At 48.9% G+C, this 20,896-nt stretch overlaps 7 protein-coding genes across 7 annotated transcripts; 3 read left to right on the top strand and 4 right to left on the bottom strand.

Moving 5' to 3' along the window:
• Positions 1-1,032: 1,032 nt before the first annotated feature.
• On the top strand, positions 1,033-3,344 carry G6M90_00g089140 (uncharacterized protein; the record flags this gene model as incomplete). The annotated part of the gene is made up of 10 exons (XM_014686092.1): positions 1,033-1,122; positions 1,179-1,268; positions 1,327-1,423; positions 1,483-1,576; positions 1,634-1,670; positions 1,750-2,067; positions 2,155-2,264; positions 2,335-2,815; positions 2,874-2,998; positions 3,050-3,344. 10 exons carry the CDS (start codon positions 1,033-1,035, stop codon positions 3,342-3,344), a joined length of 1,737 nt encoding a protein of 578 aa, XP_014541578.1.
• Positions 3,345-3,612: 268 nt separating this feature from the next.
• uch2 (Ubiquitin carboxyl-terminal hydrolase 2) lies at positions 3,613-4,701 on the bottom strand (the record flags this gene model as incomplete). Its single annotated transcript, XM_014686091.1, has 3 exons — positions 3,613-4,524; positions 4,602-4,615; positions 4,680-4,701. 3 exons carry the CDS (start codon positions 4,699-4,701, stop codon positions 3,613-3,615), a joined length of 948 nt encoding a protein of 315 aa, XP_014541577.1.
• Positions 4,702-5,527: 826 nt separating this feature from the next.
• On the bottom strand, positions 5,528-7,769 carry G6M90_00g089120 (uncharacterized protein; the record flags this gene model as incomplete). The annotated part of the gene is made up of 2 exons (XM_014686090.1): positions 5,528-7,405; positions 7,488-7,769. The coding sequence occupies 2 exons, from the start codon at positions 7,767-7,769 to the stop codon at positions 5,528-5,530; spliced, it is 2,160 nt and encodes a 719-aa protein (XP_014541576.1).
• A 1,436-nt stretch (positions 7,770-9,205) lies between these two features.
• Positions 9,206-10,609, top strand: G6M90_00g089110 (uncharacterized protein; the record flags this gene model as incomplete). Its single annotated transcript, XM_014686089.1, has 2 exons — positions 9,206-9,868; positions 9,926-10,609. The coding sequence occupies 2 exons, from the start codon at positions 9,206-9,208 to the stop codon at positions 10,607-10,609; spliced, it is 1,347 nt and encodes a 448-aa protein (XP_014541575.1).
• A 654-nt stretch (positions 10,610-11,263) lies between these two features.
• PSD1 (Phosphatidylserine decarboxylase proenzyme 1) lies at positions 11,264-13,003 on the top strand (the record flags this gene model as incomplete). Its single annotated transcript, XM_066131345.1, has 3 exons — positions 11,264-11,649; positions 11,718-11,849; positions 11,917-13,003. 3 exons carry the CDS (start codon positions 11,264-11,266, stop codon positions 13,001-13,003), a joined length of 1,605 nt encoding a protein of 534 aa, XP_065987531.1.
• Positions 13,004-13,711: 708 nt separating this feature from the next.
• G6M90_00g089090 (uncharacterized protein) lies at positions 13,712-14,332 on the bottom strand (the record flags this gene model as incomplete). Its single annotated transcript, XM_014686087.1, has 1 exon — positions 13,712-14,332. The coding sequence occupies one exon, from the start codon at positions 14,330-14,332 to the stop codon at positions 13,712-13,714; it is 621 nt and encodes a 206-aa protein (XP_014541573.1).
• Positions 14,333-15,466: 1,134 nt separating this feature from the next.
• Positions 15,467-17,608, bottom strand: G6M90_00g089080 (uncharacterized protein; the record flags this gene model as incomplete). The annotated part of the gene is made up of 2 exons (XM_014686086.1): positions 15,467-17,252; positions 17,442-17,608. The coding sequence occupies 2 exons, from the start codon at positions 17,606-17,608 to the stop codon at positions 15,467-15,469; spliced, it is 1,953 nt and encodes a 650-aa protein (XP_014541572.1).
• Between the last annotated feature and the right edge of the window lie 3,288 nt (positions 17,609-20,896).

The raw sequence follows: 20,896 nt of genomic DNA, 5'->3' as shown, positions 1-20,896 counted from the left end.
AAAAGGACCTTTGTGTGCTGTCCAGATGATATATTCTGCCCTTTGGTCGGACCAATTAAATCCCATACTCGGGATTGTATTACATTGCATTCCTTTCGCAGCCTGAAACAACCCCCAGAACCGTCTGGTGGCACTTTCATCCAAAATTGGGCATTTCTTTCAACAAGAAGCATGTAGGCAGGCTCACAGAGTTGCCGCAGAGCGTCAATTACCCCCATCGTTCGTTAACAAGCTCTGAAACCTAAGAGTTGTAAAACACAGTTTGCCCGAGCTCAGTCTTCAGATAGATGATGAGATGAAAGTATGCTTGCTCGTTGTTTCGTCCGATCCTCGATCCTGGCAAGGCAGGGCCATTTGGTCGGGATACATCTCGGCATTCACAGCATTTTGAGAAACGGAGCACAGATCAAGCCACGCTTCATTAGTAACGAGCATAGAAATCTAGTTTACCCTGCATGCAATAAACTTCATTCTGGATGAGCGCGGCGTTTCGTGCCATTCCCCTTGGAGGCTCTCTTCTCACGTAGGCGTACAGTAAGAGTTCGTGGATCACTGGGCCGGACTCAAACAGGGTCCGATGTTGTAAGTTGATGAACATGATGGAACCTACCTAGGTAGTTGCATCTGTCCGCAGCGTAGGCGAGCCTTAGCCATTCATATCATCTGCTCTGAAGCCCAGATATCTGTGACGCCCCATCTGCCCAGCTCAAGAAGCCCACCCAGCACTGGGATGTCAAGTCGTTCATCCGGCTCCCAAGTCGCCAGCTGCCAGCTGCCAGCTGTCTCGCAGTGCCGGATCTGCTGGAGTTGTCCACGTGCCCTTAATTCACATTTCGCTCAATTCATCTTGATACATTTAGAAACTTGCTTTCGTCTCTCGCCTTCCTCTTTCCCCCCTTCTTCCCCTCAAGTCTTGTAAATGCACCATTGTCAGATCCACCATTTGCAATGCCACTTACAACACATGACGGAAAACAACTGCCGTCTGCCATCGTACCAAGCCCCTTTTCACAAGATAGGCCATCTATCATCATGGAATTACGTAAATTCTTCCGCTCCGTTGACCTCTGGGTAGCCAACTCTCGTGTTGGGAGCTACTTTCGCCTCGGGGACAGCGTTAATGTGTGTCAACCCCCCAGAAAGAAACCTGCGTCTTTGCTAATCTGGTACTCATCTAGCCAGACAAGATAGACAGTGCAAGCTTCTGCCGGGAAATTCGAGCTGGGTTGACGACCTTTGCGACAATGGCGTACATTATTTCCGTCAATGTCCGTCATGTACTCCTATGGCCTTTGTCTGGAAGCCAGAGTCTTAACGATTTCTTAGGCATCTATACTCTCTTCAACTGGTGGGCCTTGTGTTTGTGATCTCGAGGACAAGCAGACGTGTGATGGCATCCCAGAATTCAAAGCCTGCAAAGAGGGTTGGTGAAAGTGTTACCAGTACCTCAGTCACCAGACCATCCTGACTGATGGAGCCTAGATGTTCGACGAGAACTGATCACTGCCACGGCCGCCATTGCCGGGCTATCGTCCCTGGTATTTGGTATTCTAACCAATCTCCCTGTTGCCCTTGCGTAAGTGACTTCGTACACGGTACAACTTCAAATACTCCAGCTGATACGCCGATATAGGCCGGGCATGGGACTCAACGCCTACTTTGCTTTCCAGGTATCTCGTTCACCCATATCGCCCTTGAAGCATGTCATGCATATCTCAGGAGCTAATACAAGCAAAACTCTCTGGCCAGGTTGTTGGTGTAAATGGAGGCGGAAAGATCCCATATCAGACCGCCCTCACAGCCGTCTTCATCGAAGGCATCATCTTCGTAGTGCTGGCACTGAGCGGCATGAGACAGTGGCTGGTTAAGCTAATCCCCTCCACGTTGAAGGTCGCTACTGGTGTCGGCATTGGATTTTTCCTGACAGAAATTGGATTGTCCTACTCGGTCGGCATCGGAGCCATCACCGGTGGTGGCCCAGCGACGCCACTTGCCCTGGGAGGATGCCCCTCTGAACTTCTCAATGAAAAAGGAATGTGTGCATCCGGTCAAATGACCAGTCCCAAGGTTCGAAGTCTCACACCAATAACTCTCTCTCTCTCTCTCTCTTTTTGTTCTTTTTGTGACAAACTAACCAAAGGGGGGCAACCGTAGATGTGGCTCGGCATCTTTTGCGGCGGTATCGTCACGGCCTTCCTGATGGCATACCGCATCAAATACTCCCTCGTCATCGGCATCGCTCTCGTGTCCGTCATATCCTGGCCGTAAGTTCTCTTACTCACGTATACGCCCTCATGGACGTAGCCATCAAAAGTTGACTTGGCTGGAAATTAGTCGTAATACAACCGTGACCTACTTCCCGGACAACGAGGTCGGCAACTTACGCTTCGACTTCTTCAAGCAGATCGTTGCCTGGCACCCTATGGACAAGACCCTCAATAAACTCGACTGGACCTTCAGCCGCGGTGGTTCGCAATTCGCCCTCGCCCTCTTCACGTTTCTCTATGTCGATATCATCGACGCCACAGCCACGTTGTATTCCATGGTTCGTTTCTGTGGCATCGACGATCTCAAGGACGGCGATTTTCGTCGTTCTACCCTGGCATACTGCACTGATGCTTTTTTCATCTCCATCGGTGCCTTGTTTGGGTCCTCTCCTGTCACGGCATTCATTGAAAGCGGAGCCGGCATTGCTGAGGGGGGTCGAACGGGAATCACCGCCATCGTTTCGGGGTTGTGTTTCTTGGTCTCCATCTTCTTCGCCCCTATTTTCGCCTCACTGCCTCCATGGGCAACTGGCTGTACATTGATCATGGTAAGTCCAAACGTCGTGTCGTGTGCAAGCTGAGCTTGTGACTAATGATGAGGGACAGGTCGGCTGTATGATGATTCGTCAGATTACACAGGTCAACTGGTACTATATTGGTGATGTACTGCCTTCTTTTGTAGTCATGGCCCTCATACCGTTCACCTACAGCGTTGCATACGGTCTCATTGCGTAAGTCTGTGTCCCCATCGCAATCGATACCCAACTGACCCATCGATCCAGAGGTATATTTGTGTACACCATACTAAACGGGCTTGTCGGAATTGTTGTCTATGTAAGCGGTGGGCGCATCGAACCACGTGAGTATGATCTCAAAGAGTATTGGACATGGAAGGGAGTTGGTCGTCCACCCTGGTTTGTAAGAGTTTTGAAGCACCGCTGTCAAGACCAGAATGAAGATCGCGACACCGCATCAGGCGGCAATGGAACTGACGACATGGACGGCTCTTCTTCCATGACCCGAGTCCAACCCGTCTCGAACGACGACTACTCCGCAAATGCTGAAGCAAAGTTGTAAGGTTTCGGGAAACGGCGCAAGGTCATGCGAACGGAGACAACATCGTCATTTATGAGGGCAAGCACTGTCAAGCAATGTAGCCATCTAGTCTAAAAGAACAGACATGTGTGATCTATTAGTTCGCAGCTCACCTGGGTATTCAACGTAGCCAAAACCTAGGAGCTCTTCATATTTTATACAACAAGGTGAAAATGGCGGAGGGTATCATACCACGTAACAAAACGAAGAATCAGCCTGAGCACAATCAGCCATACAACGTCAGTATAATTCACTCCATATCGACATCGCCATCCCCTCTCCGCAACGCCTTCTCGGCCGCTTTTCGTCGCTCCAAGCTTTCGTCAACCCACTTGTCCACCGCAGCGTCGCCGCCCTCCCTGAGCTTGGCATCCACCACCCCCTTGAGCAATTCGCCGGCGAACCCAACAAAATTATGTCGCCTGAGGGCGTTCTCAAACTGCCAGTCCCGGCGCTTCCTCTCCTCCCTGGCCAAGAGTTCATCGTCGCCAAACTCGCGAGCGCGGACCCGCAGGTCGCGGCACATGGCGAGCAGGTTGAAGCGAATTTCCGACGTCTCGTAGCGGGCCACGCGTCGTTGTAGCACCTCGACCACCTTGGCCGGGAATGAATCCAGGGTACACGGCCCGTGGGATATAGGAGCAGGCTGCAGCCCGTCGAGCTCGTACAGCGCGCCATTGACGGGCGTGTACGCAATGAAGTGGAAGGCGTCCTCGGCCTCGCCAGTCTTTTGCGTCTCGTCGGCGAACGGGCTGCTCCTCGCGAAGCTGTTGTGCACCTCCCTGATCAAATCGGAATTGCTCAGCGCCTCGCCCCGGAACTCGGGCGGCAGCACCATGGTGAAATCGCGAAAGTCCCGCATCTGGTGTCCAATGTCGACATCCTCCGTCTTGTTCATCAAGACGCTGAGGAGGGCCTGCGTGGCGCACGCATTCTGGATTGTCTGGGCGGCAAAGAACATCTGCTCCGAGGCGCCGTGGTCGAACGACCCGTCGAGCGGTCCGTCTGGCGTAGCATACGGCCGGTCGGTCGGGTATTTGAAGAGGAAAATCACCCCGTACAGAGGCTGCAGAGTCACCAGTTCGGCGGCGTCGAGGGTGAGCAGCTCCTCGAACTGGACGTTTTTGACGCCGAGGTTCTCGATGAGAGACGTGAAGACGCCCTATTTAGGAGCAACGGAAATATGGCCCGTCAGTATGAGGTATATATTTACGGTGGGATTTACTTTGGTGTCCATACTGCATCAGACTCGACTGTTGAGGAGGCTCGGGTTAGCTGAAATACACTGACAAAGGTGGCAGGCCCGGAACGACGTACTTGTATTCCACCCGCCGCTCATTGCTGCGCCGGCGATACGCTAGTTTTGCGACTGTCCCCCGGACTCGGCGATGGGCTTGTCGAATGTGAAAAATGGATTGGAGGGATAGTAGACGGCAAAGGTATTATTTCTGGTGTGTGCTCGGAGCAGCAGCCAAAACGCTCTTGCATATCTCGGTGGATGGAACTGGCAGGCTGCGACGAGCTTCACGCGGCGGGATACTTTGTCCCGACTCTCAGCGATAAGATAAGAGCAAGCGCCACAAGGAACTTTCCCACCAAGCCACCCCATTGACGACGTTGTGTAGATGCCAGCATCGGATGAATGTGCGAAAATCAAGGCCAAGTCTTTCTTACGGTTTAAAACGACAAAAGGCGGTGCTGGTAAATTGAATGTCTCCAAAATACACCACAGTTTCCTTCCTTTAGTACTAGCTCTCAAATCGATTAAATCCAACGCCCCGTTGGAATCATGGTTGGTTGTCAGCAAAGCCACCTACACTATCAACTAAGCAACAGCTCAACTCCAGCAGAGAGCAGTTTGATGCTTCAAAATTTTGACCGTCATCGGCCCGGGGCGGTTTGGCGTCAGGCAGAGCGAGCTTCCTACCTAGGTCCTTAGATAGTAGCAGCTTACCGTAGTGACTTGTTTCATGGACACCACAATATCAAAAAAGAAAGAAGAAGAAGAAGATGGCGCTTGAGCAGGCTGTCTGATGATGGCGCCAGAACCCCTGATAATGCTATTTTCAAAATCGCTTGCTGTAGTGTGCAGGATGTACATCCAACAATATTCCACCACCATTCATTCATCCGTCTATAAAACCATGCACGTACCAACCCCGTTACTACAAAGCAATCAAGTCTTCTCCGACACCATCCGCGTCAACATCACCACGAGGCTCCTCTTGTCTTTCATTTCCATGCGTGGTCCCTTCCTGCGTCTGGTTCTCGACACCAGACTCAGTGATTGTTTGGCTCGTATCTCCTGGACTGGCATTGTTTTCTGCTTCTGTGGCCGCCGCCGCCGCCGCCGCCTCCTCTTCTTCACGCCTCCGCGCTTCCTCGGCGCGTGTCTCTGCTTCCAAGTTTGCTATGTGTCTTTCCGCCACTCCTGGGGCAATGCTTGCGAGAAATAGAAGTCCAGCCCTCTCAATTCGACGTACTTGGGCCGTAAACCAAGATTGACGTCGTCGTTCAGCCATCAACCTCGCTGCCATCTGTGCTGGGTTTGTTTCACCTGCCTGAACAAGAGGCTGCTGCTCCGGAGGGCCTGCGTGGCCAGCCGGTAGTTGCTGTCTACGGACATGTTGTTCGGGAGTAGGAAGAAGATTCTCCAAATGTCTGCCAATAGGCCGCCAAGCATTCTCGGCAACGCCATTTAAAATTCCTGTGCTAAGGAGAAACACGAGAATGGCAAGGCATATAACCGTAAACCACCTCGACCAGCTGGAGTTTGGAGACGTGAAAAGCCAAACAAACAGGGCTAAGCGGAAAACTAGCCATATATGGGGCCAGGCCTGCAACAAGAGGGGCGGCAGACCTGCGGCTGGAGGGTTTGCTGGGTGCATGGCGCCCTGTCCGGCCGGCGGAGCGTGGGCCTGGTCGCCCCGGTGTTGCTGTTCTGGCCCCTGCTGTTGTTGTTGCGGTGGGTGTTGCTGGTAGTTACTCTGAGGTGTCTGATGTTGTATGGCAGGATAGACGGGGTTGGCGTAGCCAGCCGGAACCCGGAAGGGAGGCATACTGTTCTGGAATACCGTCCGACTAGGAGTGTAGTACATCTCGGCAGTATGGTTTCTCATCAAGAGGGCACGAGGCCCTTGGGGCGACGAAATCATATAGAGATCCGCACCATGGCACGACGGGCCGCCCTGGGCTCCCGTAGAAACTGCGAAGTGGCCGGCTCCCAAGCCAAATCTTGTGCTCGAATCAGGTGTGGCACGTCCGCTGCCAGTGGTTGAGGCACGGGGACCAAGTATAGGGGTGGTGACGCCAGGCTGGTTCAACGGCCTGCCGTGTATGGAGGCTCCGGAGGCACTTCTCTGCATGGCATTTGTTATTGTAGCCGTAGCTTGGTTGGCGTCTGCCCCTCGCAGGATATTTTGAACATCGGCGAAGGAAAGCCCGTTTTGTTGGCCTGGTGTTCCAGACCGGATGACCGTTTCAAGGTGGTAGCTATGCCCATTAGGCCCAACCGTCTCACGGTAGACGGTTTGAGTTGCTGCCGGACTAGCCCGGCCACTATTGGGAGCTACCGGGTTGGCCCCAGAATGGCTGGGGGCTCCGGCCGAGTCTCCAATGCCTCGCATCCCCATGTGAGCCCTTCCTAGTTGGTGCTGCTGGACTATAGCCCTGGTCGCAGCGCCGTCTCGTTGCATGTGGCTGAGCCAGTTGTTCATGTTTTGGTGGTGTTGTTGGAAAACAGCGGCGGGATCGGCGTTGGCGTGAGGAGGTTGCTGTTGTTGTTGTTGGGCCAAGGCAGGGGAAGGTATCCGGGCATTGTGGCCTCCGGGCGTAGCAGGCTGGGAATGCGTCCTCCTGGCAAGCCCAGGGGGAGGTGGCGGTCCGAAATAAATCTGAGCAGCATGCTGCGCCGTTGGAACTGGAGTGTGAGCGGTGGACGCAGGACTCGGACCTCGGGCGGTTGTAGGCGCAGGACTCGACGAATGGCTATCGGTGAGTTCCCGCACGACGAGGTGAATGGTTTGCCGTTCGGGGATTCGAAGCTGTGATCAGGGGGACTTTGGTTAACTCGACGCAAGCCAACTCAAGAGTCGAAGTAGGCATGATGAATGGCACTGAACTCACAGCATCGGCGCCAAAGACGTCTAGCAAGTTGTCCGACTCGCGCAACAGAGCTCTCCCTCGGTGGATCAGGCGCTGGTTTTCATCGGCTGGTCGCAGAGGAAGCGCTTGGCGAATTCTGTCTTTAAGCTGCTTGATTGTTGTCACAGCCGGCAGGTCGGGAAACAGAAGCGGGCGATTAACGCCCACGGACGGGGACAGAATCTGGAGGTTGACAACAAGCTCCCCAGGAGTTCCGGCGCCGGCGGCTTCGGCGGGCTGCGAGTCCAATGGTCCAGACGCCATCTTTCAGCTGCCCGGTCTTGCAGACAATGGATGGAGACGAGGGTTCGAAGGAAACAACGATTATTCACAGCAGCCACAACCTGTTGAATTGATCGAGGTTGGCCGTCGAGTGTCAGATCATGTCCAGGGTCAGAGGGGTGCGCAGTGAGTCGTGTTTCCCTATTCAAGACGATGTCGTCGCAAAAAAAGAAAAGAAAAAAAAAGCAAAGCACAAGGAAGAAGTACCCTGAATGGGAATGGGGCGCCGGCCAAGAGCAAAGGCCAAGCTGCACATGCACATGTAGTGGTGAAGTGATGAAATGCCAGTCACTCACTTGGGTACATGCTGCTTGTAGTTGATGTGCTGAGTCGTACTCTGGAGCATTCAATGTCGAGTTCCAAAGTTCCACGGTGGCTTTTTCGGGATTGGCTAGCGGTGCCAGGTACCTGTTGAGGCTCCGGACTGTTGTGCCCAGCCATGTACAGAAGACCCAGTGACCCACTGCCTGCCCGATGTCCGGCGCAGCAAAGGCCCCAGGTGCCTCCTGCTTGCATTATGTATCTAAGTACTTAAGTACTTAAGTACTTTATTCTATTGCGATACTTCCTCTTAGTCTATAAAAGGCTACTAAAATAGCCAAACCTGAAGCAGGTTCTGCACCGGCAACTACTATAATGTATATAGCCCGTCCAGTCTACAATAGAGCGCTCTCTTGTGTGCCATGACTTGGTGCTGCGTTTACTCACGCACTCGTCACGTGGTGCCTTGTACATGGACCATCTCGCGGGGACTAACCTGTGCCCAATGAACTTGAATTTGGCTCAATGTGACATTCTGACATGTTGAATCAGAGCTCTTGGGAAGAATCGCCTCGGCAACAAAGACACAGGGCACGGCCACAGTTCTCGGACCCCCGGGTACACGTTCAATGCGCTTTCATCCTTTTTGCTCTCGTCGAAGTAACGACGGGCGGTTGGACTCCAAGCCTTGTTTCCGCAAGTCGCGACACAACATGCCTACTAAGTTATGTACCAACATTCAGAGGAATACTTGGACAGAGAGGCCAGTCCAATATCTTTCAGCAAAAGACTAACTGTGGAGAGCAAGTGCTGTTTCCAACCAAGGGGCTGGCCTGTTTGTGTTCAGGGCACGAGCAAAGAAAATCGAACCAGGCCTTTATAAATCGCTCTTGAGACAACAGACATTGCCACAAAAAGCCATCTGTATTCACTGCATGTGTTCAGTCTTCATTTCATGGTCTCACGAGTCCGTCATGGAGTATATAAAGAGGATGGCACGGCCAGTTTCTAGTTATATGCAAAACAAGAATAGTAAAGACACAACTATCAACATCTCTTTCCCAGTTTTCCGTTTGCCTCCCTCTCTTCGCCTACCTTGCCAGGACCTTTTCACCCGAGTCTGCTAGTCTGACAAGTTGTCGAAGCACAAGACTATAATGGCAGGCATTCAAGATCTCACAGTCGAGATTCTGATGATAATCTTCGACTTGGCCATCGCCATGCGGGATCCTGATTATGACAGTCCTGAGACTTCATCCTGTGCGATCCCAGGTGATGGCCCAGCAATCCTTAACTTGGCACTTACTTGTTCTCGTTTCCGCGATGTAGTAGAACAAGTCAAGTTCCGATATTTGTTCCAATACGACGCTTTCCCCCTCAAAGCCGATGACATGAAGCGATTCGGATTCATGCTAAATCCAGTTAACTGGCCCCGGGGCCTCCGCAATGCGCTTCAGCGAAATCGCGAACTTGGTAACCAGTGCCGCGAGCTTGGAGTGAACTTGACAGGAGACCAGTTTGCTGGGCGCGAAGAGTTCTTGCGGAGTCTTGAAGAAATCGTTCCTGACCTCCCAAATATGACAAAGCTTTGGATTGCTTGCAGTTTCAAAAGGACTACGGAGATGCAGAACACCTTGTATCCTAGATTGTTAGACCCTGTCAAAGACATGTCAAGATTGGTCACGGTTGCAATTTTGACAGTGGATCATATGAGGGAACTCGATTCATTATATTCCATGCAATGGCCATCGTCAGTCAGGAAGTTGCACCTAGGAATCACGAGCAATTTGAAGGAGAGCGAGAGAGCCGAAGGTCAGCCGGTGAGTAAACGCGTGGTTCGGTTTTCAACAACGGGCATATATGCTAACGGCATTCAGATGCTTCGGGGAGAGTGCAACATTACATCACTTTCCATAGCAGGCACCCAAAACTTGTTTGATTTCCCCAGCGTACTCGAAGGATTTCCCAACGCCCTCGAGGAATTGACCTTGCTGGACTGCTCGCGACCCACGCCACACATCCCCTTCCCTATGCGTTTCGACGGACACAAGCACAGTCTCCGGGCCCTCAGTCTGGTATTTTCCGCATTTGGAGTCCCTTCGACACTCAACGTCTCTGACTGTACGGCTTTGGAACACCTTAGCTTGCACTATGGGGAGTTGAAATACCCCGACCGATTGGGGTTCGTTGCATGTGACGATGCCGAGCAATTTGCAGCGCGCATTTTGGGTCCCAGACTGAAGAGGCTTACCTGGGTTTTTCATTACAAGAACGAGCCTGGGCTGCTCAAGACGCTGTCCGTGTCCTCACATTCTGTTCGTGAGCGACTCCATCGAGAATTGGCAGTTGCTGCTGGTGAGAGAGCAGCGGCTTTGGAAAAGATACACGTTATCTGGGTGCCACGGAAAGACTTTAAAGTACAGTACCCAGATCCAGTGAAGGCCATCGTTGTTGACAAAGTCAATCTATCCGAGAAGGTCACGCTTACATACAGTGCCGCTGGCATGCCTGACGAGACCAGGCTTGAGGTTTCCCGTGCACTGCAGCGGCATCGTGCCTGAATATATACCAGACAACTTGATGCTGCGCCAGGCACGAATCTAGATGGCCTCTCTGCGCTGCGTGGTCGAATACGGTTGGATACCTAGGTAGGCAGGCGAGGAGAGGAATGGCATGCATGGAGACCATTGAGTGCTGCTACATTGTAGCACATGGCGCGGCTCACCATTACCTCTAAATACCCTACATACCTAAGTACCTGGGTTCCTAGCACTTGCTCCATTTGATGCCGTTTTTAGAATTTTGTTTGCTTTTTTGTTTTTTGTTGCACCGCCGAGGTGAATGTAGAATCTGGAATTTAGAGTGTTGGTCGACTCGGCATATCTAGTAGTGGAAATCAATTGATTGATTGTCTGTTTGTTTTAAATTAAAGACGTGAGGCACTTGACCCTCTCCAAGCACCCGAGTGACATCAGCTGTTGGTATTGAGTGGCTGCTTTGCTGGGGTACATTCAATACACCTCCACTTTCCCTTCTCTTCCTCCATCTCGCAAGCACCAGGTTTGGTGACTACGTCAGGTGCATTTGTTCAAGACTACCTCCCCCAAGTCCTCGCGAATTGCCGCTGGGACCCCAATCCAACTCGATGCCAGCTGCATAGCTTCGCACTCGGTATCTGACATTCTCCGTACCTCGACCTCCGGTTGACCACAGTCATGGCAGCTCTGGGAGTTGGCTCCGGCCAGCTCCTGCGACGACATGCCCTGGCCAACATTCGCCGACGATGCTCCAGCTGCGCAGACCAGCGTGTGACAACCCCCCTGCTGAGCTTCCGATACCCTCTCCAAACGCCAATTGCTGCTCGGCACTTCTCGTCGCGGTATGCCAGACGCCCCGGGTTCTCTCAGCGCCTGGGCGAGGCCCTGCGGAACAGCAAGATAACTTGGTACCACATCCCTGTCGGCGTGGGCATCGGTTTTCTCGGCCTGGTGCAATTCTACAAAGTCACTGCGAGAGAGCAGGAGAAGCGACGGCAGGAAGACGCTGGTGTCTCGAGCGAGCAGCCAAAAAGGCGCCAGAGGATTCGACCCGATGGGCCATGGTATGCAAAATCGTCACTCTGCATCCCCGCTCTCCTCCAGAGCCAGGCTAACGGGATTTGCACTCCAGGCAAGTTCAAGTAATGTCAACTTTGCCCCTGAAGGCCATCTCGCGGATTTGGGGGAAATTCAACGAACTGACAATCCCGTACTACCTGCGTGTGCCTGGATTCAAGCTCTACTCTTTTATATTCGGTGTCAAGTGAGTTCTCTCGATGGCCTCACTTCGCCATTTGAATGTCGCCCTTGGCTAATACCAGCCCAAAAAGCCTTGACGAAGTATCCGAACCCGACCTACACGTCTACCCAAACCTGGCTGCATTCTTCTACCGCACACTCAAGCCTGGCGCAAGACCTCTCGATCCCGACAGCCACGCCCTGCTCTCCCCGTCGGACGGTAAAATCCTGCAGTATGGACGAATTGAGGGCGGAGATATCGAGCAGGTCAAGGGAATGACGTATAGCGTCGATGCATTGCTGGGCAAAAACACACCCACGGCCAGCATCGCCTCTGGCCAAAGCTCCGCATCTGTTCGAAGTGGTGGCAGCGTGTCCCACGGAGATGAGGAAGTGGTCAGGCAGGAGGAAGAATTCGCCAAGATGAATGGCATTTCCTACACCCTCCCTGATCTGCTATCCGGCCAGGCCGATGCTCAAAAGCCTCACCCGACAACCGATGAGTCGACCGAAGTCTCTGCCGGGGCCGTATCCGAGGTTCGGGCCGAGCTAGCCCTTGGGGAAAAGCCCTGGTATGACATCGTCTCCGCGGACAAGAGCACATCACTCTACTACGCCGTCATCTATCTAGCTCCCGGTGACTATCACAGATTCCACTCGCCTACAAACTGGGTCGTCGAGCGACGGCGCCACTTTGCCGGAGAGCTGTACAGTGTTTCGCCATACCTGCAGCGAACCCTTCCCGGTCTGTTTACCCTGAACGAGCGCGTGGTGCTTCTGGGCCGCTGGCGCTACGGCTTCTTCAGCTACGTGCCTGTCGGGGCGACAAATGTTGGCTCCATCAAGATCAACTTTGACCGCGAGCTGCGAACAAACAGCTTGTTGACGGACACGGCTGCCGATCATGCCGCAGAGGAAGCGGCCAAACACGGCGAGCCGTACATGGGCTTTGCCGAGGCCACGTACGAGGGGGCCAGCTCGGTTCTTCATGGCCACGCCCTCCGTCGAGGCGAGGAGATGGGTGGATTCCAGCTGGGCAGCACCATCGTCTTGGTATTCGAGGCGCCTTCTGAAAAGGAGGAGGAGGGGGGAAAGCCCATTAGCGGATGGCACTGGGCAGTGGAGAAAGGACAGACGATCAAGATGGGACAAGCCCTTGGACGAATCGTGGAGGACTAAGTCGAGAACACTGGAGTGTATTTGTATGATACTTGTGGATAAGGCGGTTATTCTGCGTGAGGTGTTTTTTCTTTTTTTTAAGGGGGAGGGGGAGGTATATTGCATTGGAGCACAACTCAAGTATTACTGTACGAACACTCACATATCAACGTAGTTACACCGGGTTGTAGAGCTTGTGGAAAGATTCCAACTGTTATCCATGAGTGTCTTTGCACCGTGGAGATGGGTCAATGGAATTACTGCGATGCGAAGACTCACATATTCATGTAACAACACTGATATCTATGATTCTCTTTTGCAGTGTGAAGAAACAACGGGACTGCTTCTATATGAACTCTGACATATCAATGTACTAACAACTGGCTCCAGGGCTTGTGGAAAGACCTCTTGTCTATTTCTTTATCTCTGTCTCTGTCTCTATCTTTATACTCGCGCCGCGGAGAAGACACTGGGGGAAAAACTGTGACAATGGGGCTCTACGAGCACGACAAACAGCAAGTAGCCTGTTCAAAGGCAGGTAGACGCGCAATCCGACTACCCCGAGTCCAAAACACAAAGAAACGAAAAACGAAAAAAAAAAAAAAAATCAAACTGCCACCAACGTATAGGTCGTTCTTTTTATACAGCACGCTATGCAGAAATCCCAGAAACCCATTCGCGGGGTCAACCCGACGTGTGTGTGTGTGTATGTATGTACGCATTTTTTTTTCACGCACCAAAGACCTTGACACGGTCCTCGAGCGGCTTAAACTCCTTGTCGCCGGGCTCGCCGGCGCGGCCCCCAAAGACCAGCTGGGCATTCAGCCTCCAAGACCTGGGCAGGCTCCAGGTGGCGGCGACCTTGTCGTCGATGAGCGGGTTGTAGTGCTGGAGGTTGGCGCCGAGGCCCTCGAGCTCGAGGGCGGTCCAGAGGAGCAGCTGCTGCATGCCGGCGCTCTGGGTGGCCCAGGCGGGGAAGCGGTCGGCGTAGGAGGGGAACGCGGCCTGCATGCCCTTGACGACGTCGTCGTCCTCGAAGAAGAGGACGGTGCCGGCGGCCTTCTTGAACATGGCCATGCGGTCCTCGGTGTGCTTCCACTTGTCGTCGGGGACGATGGCGCGCAGCGTCGACGCCGTCATGTCCCAGAGCTTGTCGTGCTCGGGGCCCAGGAGCACGACGGCGCGGTTGGACTGCGAGTTGAAGGACGAGGGCGTGTGGAGGGTGGTTTCGTTGACGAGCTCCTGGATGCGGGTGGTGGAGACGGGGAGGTTCTTGTCCAGCGCGTAGATGGTGCGGCGGGCCTTGGCCATCTGGATGAGGAGGTCGGCGGAGAGCTTGGCGGCAGACATTTTTTTTTTGTTCTTGCTGTTGTATCAAGGTATAGAAGAGGCAGGATGAGGGTGTTTGTGTGTGGCCACTGGTCAGTGTGTATGTATGTAAGTGACTTGTTGTGGGGTTTGTCGTGATGATGAAGCTCTCTATGTGGGGGAAGGCGCGATGTGTTACTGACGTGCGCAATTGCAAAATGGTTCTAATAGTGACCGTGGTGGAATACGGGGATGAAATATATATACCCTGATCAAAACGGAATCACCACTGCGGAAATATTATAGGAGCCGTATCTTGATTTCCGAGGCCGTTTGAGAACCCACATAACAAATCAAGTACGTAAGCCACGTTTTGCGGCGCCGATTGTTCAAAGATACTAGAAAGAGAACATTGAAGGGTAAAACGAAAAGGGGGCACTGGGGTCTAGTGGCTCCACAACAGCCCACTATGCGGCCAGGTTCATCTGTCCCCAGTGCCGCGCGCCGTGATGATTAATAGCGTAGGGGGAGATGGCTGGTCCCTCGAGAAGATGCCGGTGGGCTGCTGTGCCTGGCCGGGTCTTTGTCAGCGGCCGACCGGCATGCCATAGCCGGCGACAGAGCACGACATGTCTTGACTGCACAGCAGTTGACGTGTCTGAAGCTGCTGGCCAAAGCAGTCAGTCAGCAATTGGTCGGCACAGATGAGCACAATTGCTACTGTAACCCGCTCCCCGCAGCGGTCCACTCTGAGCTTGATATTGCCAACCCAAACAAAATTTAGAAAAAAGAAGCCCTGCTTAAGACGCTCACTTGTTCCTTATCGCTTGGCCATGTGGTTCCATCAATAGGATAAGCCTGGCTTGCCAGTGGTAGATGTAGAACCTGCCTTGTTGTGCGATGAACTCTCGCCATGCGTTTTACCTTTGCTAGCATGCCGTGGCGTATTCTTCAAAATCTGGGTGTGCATTATGAGAAGAGCCAAAAAAAATATCTCAAGTTGATTATTTAATCTACCACGTCATTAATTCATTAACCCTAAAGATAGCGACCTGGCCTGCTGGCCGCTCTTTTACACCCACTTGAACTGTAACAACATGCCCTCGCCTGCGAGTGTGCTTCTTTGTAATCCATCTCTTTCCACGGAGACGTGTGGATTACGTCTTGCTGAATCAATCATGCTCCGCGACGTAATGCCTTGAGTCGAGCGCTGCGACGTAATCCTTGGGTTAATTCCTGAGACGGCACCTTGGGCTTGGGTGACTTGCTGCTGGACTTTGCATCCTGTACGCGTTGAGTTTGGTGCTGATCTGGGTGCTGACTTGCGCTTGTTGTTGGGCGATTCCGTGCTCGTGAGACTCTGTCGCTGGTTTGCGAGTCGTGACGACTGGCATTTGACTTCGATTTCCTACGCCTTGGCGGCGTTGAAGAGTCATCTTGGAATGCGACTTTTTTCCTCTGCCCCGAGGTTACAGGTTCTGCCTCGGCTTCCGTCAAAGGCACAGCCTGCGCCGTGCAGTGATTGCCTTCTTGGTCAAGTTGTCGGTTGATGTCTTCTGATGGGATATCCCTGCTGCGTAATGATCTTCTGTCTCTCGTGCCGATTCTGCTGTTGCTTGGTTGTGAGCCATTCTCTGAAGCACATGACTTCTGTTTTTTGGAACTTGGCTCTACTATGCAGCTGTCTTCGGCTGATTCTCTCCTCTTCCTCGTAGCCTCTCTCCCCAAGGTCGCAGCTTTCTGTTCGTCCTCGATTGAGCGAGTCTGCGCCACAGCCCATTTCAAAAGATTCATCTGGTTAACTACATCTTGGTTGGCATCATCATAGCCAAAGGTTCCACGGACGAACCCAATGAGAAGCTGACTTCGCCGTTTAAGAAATTCAACCGTTTCTTTTGCTTTTGAGAGTCTTCTCCTAGCCTTGACTAACATTCGCACGCGCCGTTCCTTAGGAATGCTAAAGCGATCGGGGTCCGTCTGCGTTGCGTGGTAAATCTTTTCTGCTTCCAATTCTGCGTCTTTCATGGCCTTCGATGCACGGTCTTTAGCATCTTGACGTCGCATAGCAGACTCGTCCGTGCGGATAAATCCCGGAGTTTCGCCCTCTTTTACCACTCCCTGGTTCTTTACCTCAATCCAAGCATCATCGTGCTTTGACTTTAGGCGCTCTTTTGTTGCAGTATAACGGTCAAGCCACCAGTACTCAAAGCATAGGTATTCGATCCATGTTGTCAATTTATCTTGTTGCTTGGGGTCCTCCGCTAGATAGAACGATCGTGTGAAGCCATGCCGAGCTAATCGCGCCTTCACAGCGCCCTGGTAATCAGAGAAGCTTTCGCATCCAAGCTCCCGCTGGTATCGGCGCTGCCAGTCATGGTGTCTTTGAAGATAATGCCACCAGTTGCCTGGCTGCTTCAAAGAGGTTGGGTCGGTCTCAAGCCTAGCTGCCTGTTCATCCCAACCTACTTCTCTATAATGGCGCTTTGTTTTCTCAACATGAGCCGAAAAGACCTCCTCATCATTAGCATCTTTGTAATCAATCCCCCTGTTATTAAGTTGCCATTTTCGGAAATTCTGCCACCGGTGCCATTGTCTTCGTATTGCGTCTCGAACGTTAAAGGTATCCATCTCTGATTTACCCCATCGCGGCGGTCGCCGAAATGGGGTCAGCATCTCGCAGTACGCATCAGGGTCTTTTGAAACAGATTCCAGGAGGTCGATTTGGTACAGTGGGTGGCCACCATCATTAACAAGATTATTATACGCTTCCATCTCTTCTCGCTTATACGTCTCTTGCGGACTTTCATCCGGCGATTGGGTTTCACTTTCCCTTGCACGCGGTCGGTCGCGAGATTGGGAATCTTCTCTGCTGGCCACATCACGCAGAAGCGCGTCGAGCTTGTCCAGGTCAAGCGGACGCGAGTTCGCCGCGGGCTTGTCGGTCACTTCTCGTTGTATCAATCTACGCGGGCGTAAGTAGATGAAAATATCCGGAAACGAAAAAAAAAAAAAAAAGAAAGAAAGAGAGAGAGTAAAAGAGAAAGTAAGAGAGAGAGTAAAAAAGAGAGTAAGAGAGAGAGAGAGCAAAAAAGAGAATAAGAGAGAGAGTAAGAGAGAAAGAGAAAGAGAAAAACAGACAGAGAGAACGCACCGTAGTCTTCTAGCAAGACAATCCCGCTCGTCTTTGGATAATACGGTACAATCAACAGAAAGGTCGAATGAGCCGTCAGGTTGGCGGTTTCTTTTCATAAATTCGCAGAGCTGTGCGTCGCTCATTGCGAGTAAATCTTTGCCGGTCGTCATCTGCGAACGAGACATTTTGGTGCGGAGGATTTGCGGTGCTCAAACCACAAATGCCTGTCCTGCATGTTTTCAGGGCTTGTGTTGGTCCTTTAAGGGTCGAACGTTACCAGGTGCAGCTTGAGGCACGAGGGGGAGGGTGTTGGGCTTTAAGGCTCCAGCCGGGTTCCGAGTGCCACGGGCCACGGGCCACCAGACCGTGCCATCAGGAGGGGGATCCCCACAGATACCCGTCTGAGGCGGATAAAATACTACGTGACACCTTGCACTTGAGAGCGGTGGTACAAGGCGTATAATCAGCTAAGGCTACGAGTCTCTAATAAATGAAAAGGTAATAGCTAGATAATAAAGCATTTATAGCCACATATTCATTATATCTTTTACGTCTTAGTAGCATTAAGTAGACTTATGTAGCCTTGTGGCCATTCTTATATAGATTCTAAGTTAGAACCTGCTAACTCCTAAGCCTTTAATCCCTTATTTTTATCTTAATGCCTTTTAGGGGGGATATATATATTAGATAATTACGGTTAAATAAGGCATTTAGTATTAAACCTTATAGCGTTTTTATATATAAGATGGCCATATAGCTTAACCCTGTCTAAAAGTCACGGCATAATAGGTTTATTATGATCTTGTCTTTTATGATGCTTTACGACTTATAAACCGTAATAGCGTAGTATATAATTAGGGGAAACTAAGTATAAATACAGAGTATGGTCTTAATAAGAAAGTTCTTATTTACTAGCAGAATTAGGATAATCTTCTTACTATTTGTAGTGGTAAGGAATATAGGTCTAGTATATTTATTAAACTCTATCATGATTACGCATGGTTAGTCTTAGATTAGGTTAGCCTTTAGTGCCTAGCTAATATTATACACTATGCTATAAGCGTTATTATAAAGACTAACTTATTACTAAAGGTTATATATAAGTATTAAATAGGCGCTAATGTATATAAGGACTTATTTTATAAGGTTACCTGCCTTATTATCCGGGGTAGTAGACACGCCAGGGCTAATATTCATGGCAATAACCTGGATAATTAGTTAGCTAAGGCGGTTAAGGTGGTAATAGTTATATTTATTTACCTAGTCTTTTATGGTATATACCTGTAAGGCGTCAGCAAAACTAGTAACCTCTTAATTATCTAGCTTTACTTACACATAGCCAAAGAGAAGTTTCTAGGACTTATAAGATAATTAAAGCAGCTAAAGCTCCCTAAGAGCCTTATAAAAGGCTGCCTAATTATTACTATACTACCACTAAATAACGCTTAGAAAGATAGTCTTATTAAAGCATATATACATGTTCTTACTTTTAATTTCTACTTCCTGTACTTCTTTATTATAATAAAGCAGCTTTTATAAAATAAGAAAAAGCTAAAAGAAGTTACCTACTAAAAGGATATTAAGTCCGCTAAAGAACTCCTTATTCTTATGTGGAAATGCCTTATAAAAATAATTATTAATCTAGGATAATTAGCGTAGTCCTAGCATGCTTTTCTTATTAATAATTAGGTATTAAATATCCTTTAGCTTTTTTTAGAGTTAGGCCTTATTAATAACAAAGAGCGGCCTAAAGTCCTTATTAATCAGAAAGTAAAGTAGTAAGTATAAGGTAGTGCCTAATATCTGATTTCCTATAATGCCTATTAGTACGGCATGCTAGACAGGTATACTTCTCCCCCTTATCACGGCCTAAAGGTGCGCTAAGAGCAGGTTAATTAGATATGACTTACCTATACTACTACTACTATCTATATAAAGTAATAACTAGGAATAGTCTTAGGTTAAAAAGTAGTTTATTACTATGTTATATACTAGGCGCTGCTCTAGATTTAAAGAATCGCAAGCTTATAAGGGCTAATACTCTATATTAAGCAGAAAAGAGCTTTTTACCTTATATTACTTCTAGTAGTTACTACAAAGAATATTTTTATTAGTATATTATCTAATATAAGGGGTCTAGTTATAATTCACGTTAATGTCTTGGCGGCTAAGCATATTAATATCTTCCTCCTTTAGTGGTTAATCTAGCAATATATAGGCAAGTTTATACTAATCCTCCTTTATGATAGGCTTATCATATACCTCCTACTTAAACTTATTATCTTCTGCCTAAAGCTTAGCTATTCCCACCTCCCTATAATAGTTATTCTCATAGAAATAATGTTATTACTAGTAGTACTAGTACGCTATAATAAAGGACTTAAACCACTGCCTGTTTATAGCAAGTAACTCCTTTAGTAAGTAATATAGATAGGCTATTATTAACTTAACATAGTAAAAGTTATAAAACTAGGCTAAAGCTCCCACAGGTTTATACTAAGGAAAGTAAGATAGAACCCTCTTTTTTGTGTTTATATGTAACGGCTAAGGTTCCCAAGGGATAAACTAATCGTAGTTTATATTAGCAAAGCTACTAGGGCAGTTAATCTAAGTAGTTAAGTATTATATTAGTAATAGGTTATAAATTATAACTAAGTAATTAAAGTTAAAGAGTTATAAGTAAAGCTTAAATTAATATAATAATTATTATTAAAAGCTAAAAAGCTAAAGTTTATTTATAAAATAAAATTAAGGTTTTTATATATAAGATAATTACTCTTTCTTAAAAGTAACTTTTAATTATAAGTTATTTTAATTATAAGGTAATTATATTAACTTACCTAATAATTATTTTAATTATAAAATAACTCTTATAATTACCTTATATACTCTAATTATTTCTTTAATATAAGCCTTATCTCTCTATAAGGTAGCTTATATAAGCGGCCTATTTTATAACCTATATTATAGCTTATAGCTAGGTTATAATATAATATCCCCTCTCCTATAATTTTATCCTTAAAGCTTAAGTCTTATATTATAAGTAGCTTTTTTCCTTTACTTATATTAATTATAAGTTTTTTTATCTTTCTTTATCTTTTATAATATTCTCTTAACACTATATCTAGCTATATTTTTAAAAGTAAATCAAAAAGTAAGTTATTACTTTATTCTAATAATCTTCTTTTAGCTATTTTCTCTTATTTAATTAATATATTATCTTACTTTACTTATTCCTTTTAAGGTATTTCTTCTTATAAGGTATTACTTATTAATTCCTTATAATATTTTAAGTATATTTACTTAAAATACTTATAATATAATATCCTAAGTATTACCCTTACTTAGCTTTAAAAAATAATTAATTAATATACTAAGCTTAAGTCTAAGTTAAAAGCTATAAAGAAGAAAATTCTTTACCTTAAGAAATAAAAGAAAATATAATTTAAAAAAATAATATAAGTAATCTTATA

The sequence above is a fragment of the Metarhizium brunneum genome, chromosome 5, assembly GCF_013426205.1.
Source record: "Metarhizium brunneum chromosome 5, complete sequence".
In the NCBI taxonomy this organism is placed as follows: Eukaryota; Fungi; Ascomycota; class Sordariomycetes; order Hypocreales; family Clavicipitaceae; genus Metarhizium; species Metarhizium brunneum.
Note: the sequence above shows the minus strand (reverse complement) of the source record. Positions and strands in the feature narration are given on the sequence as shown.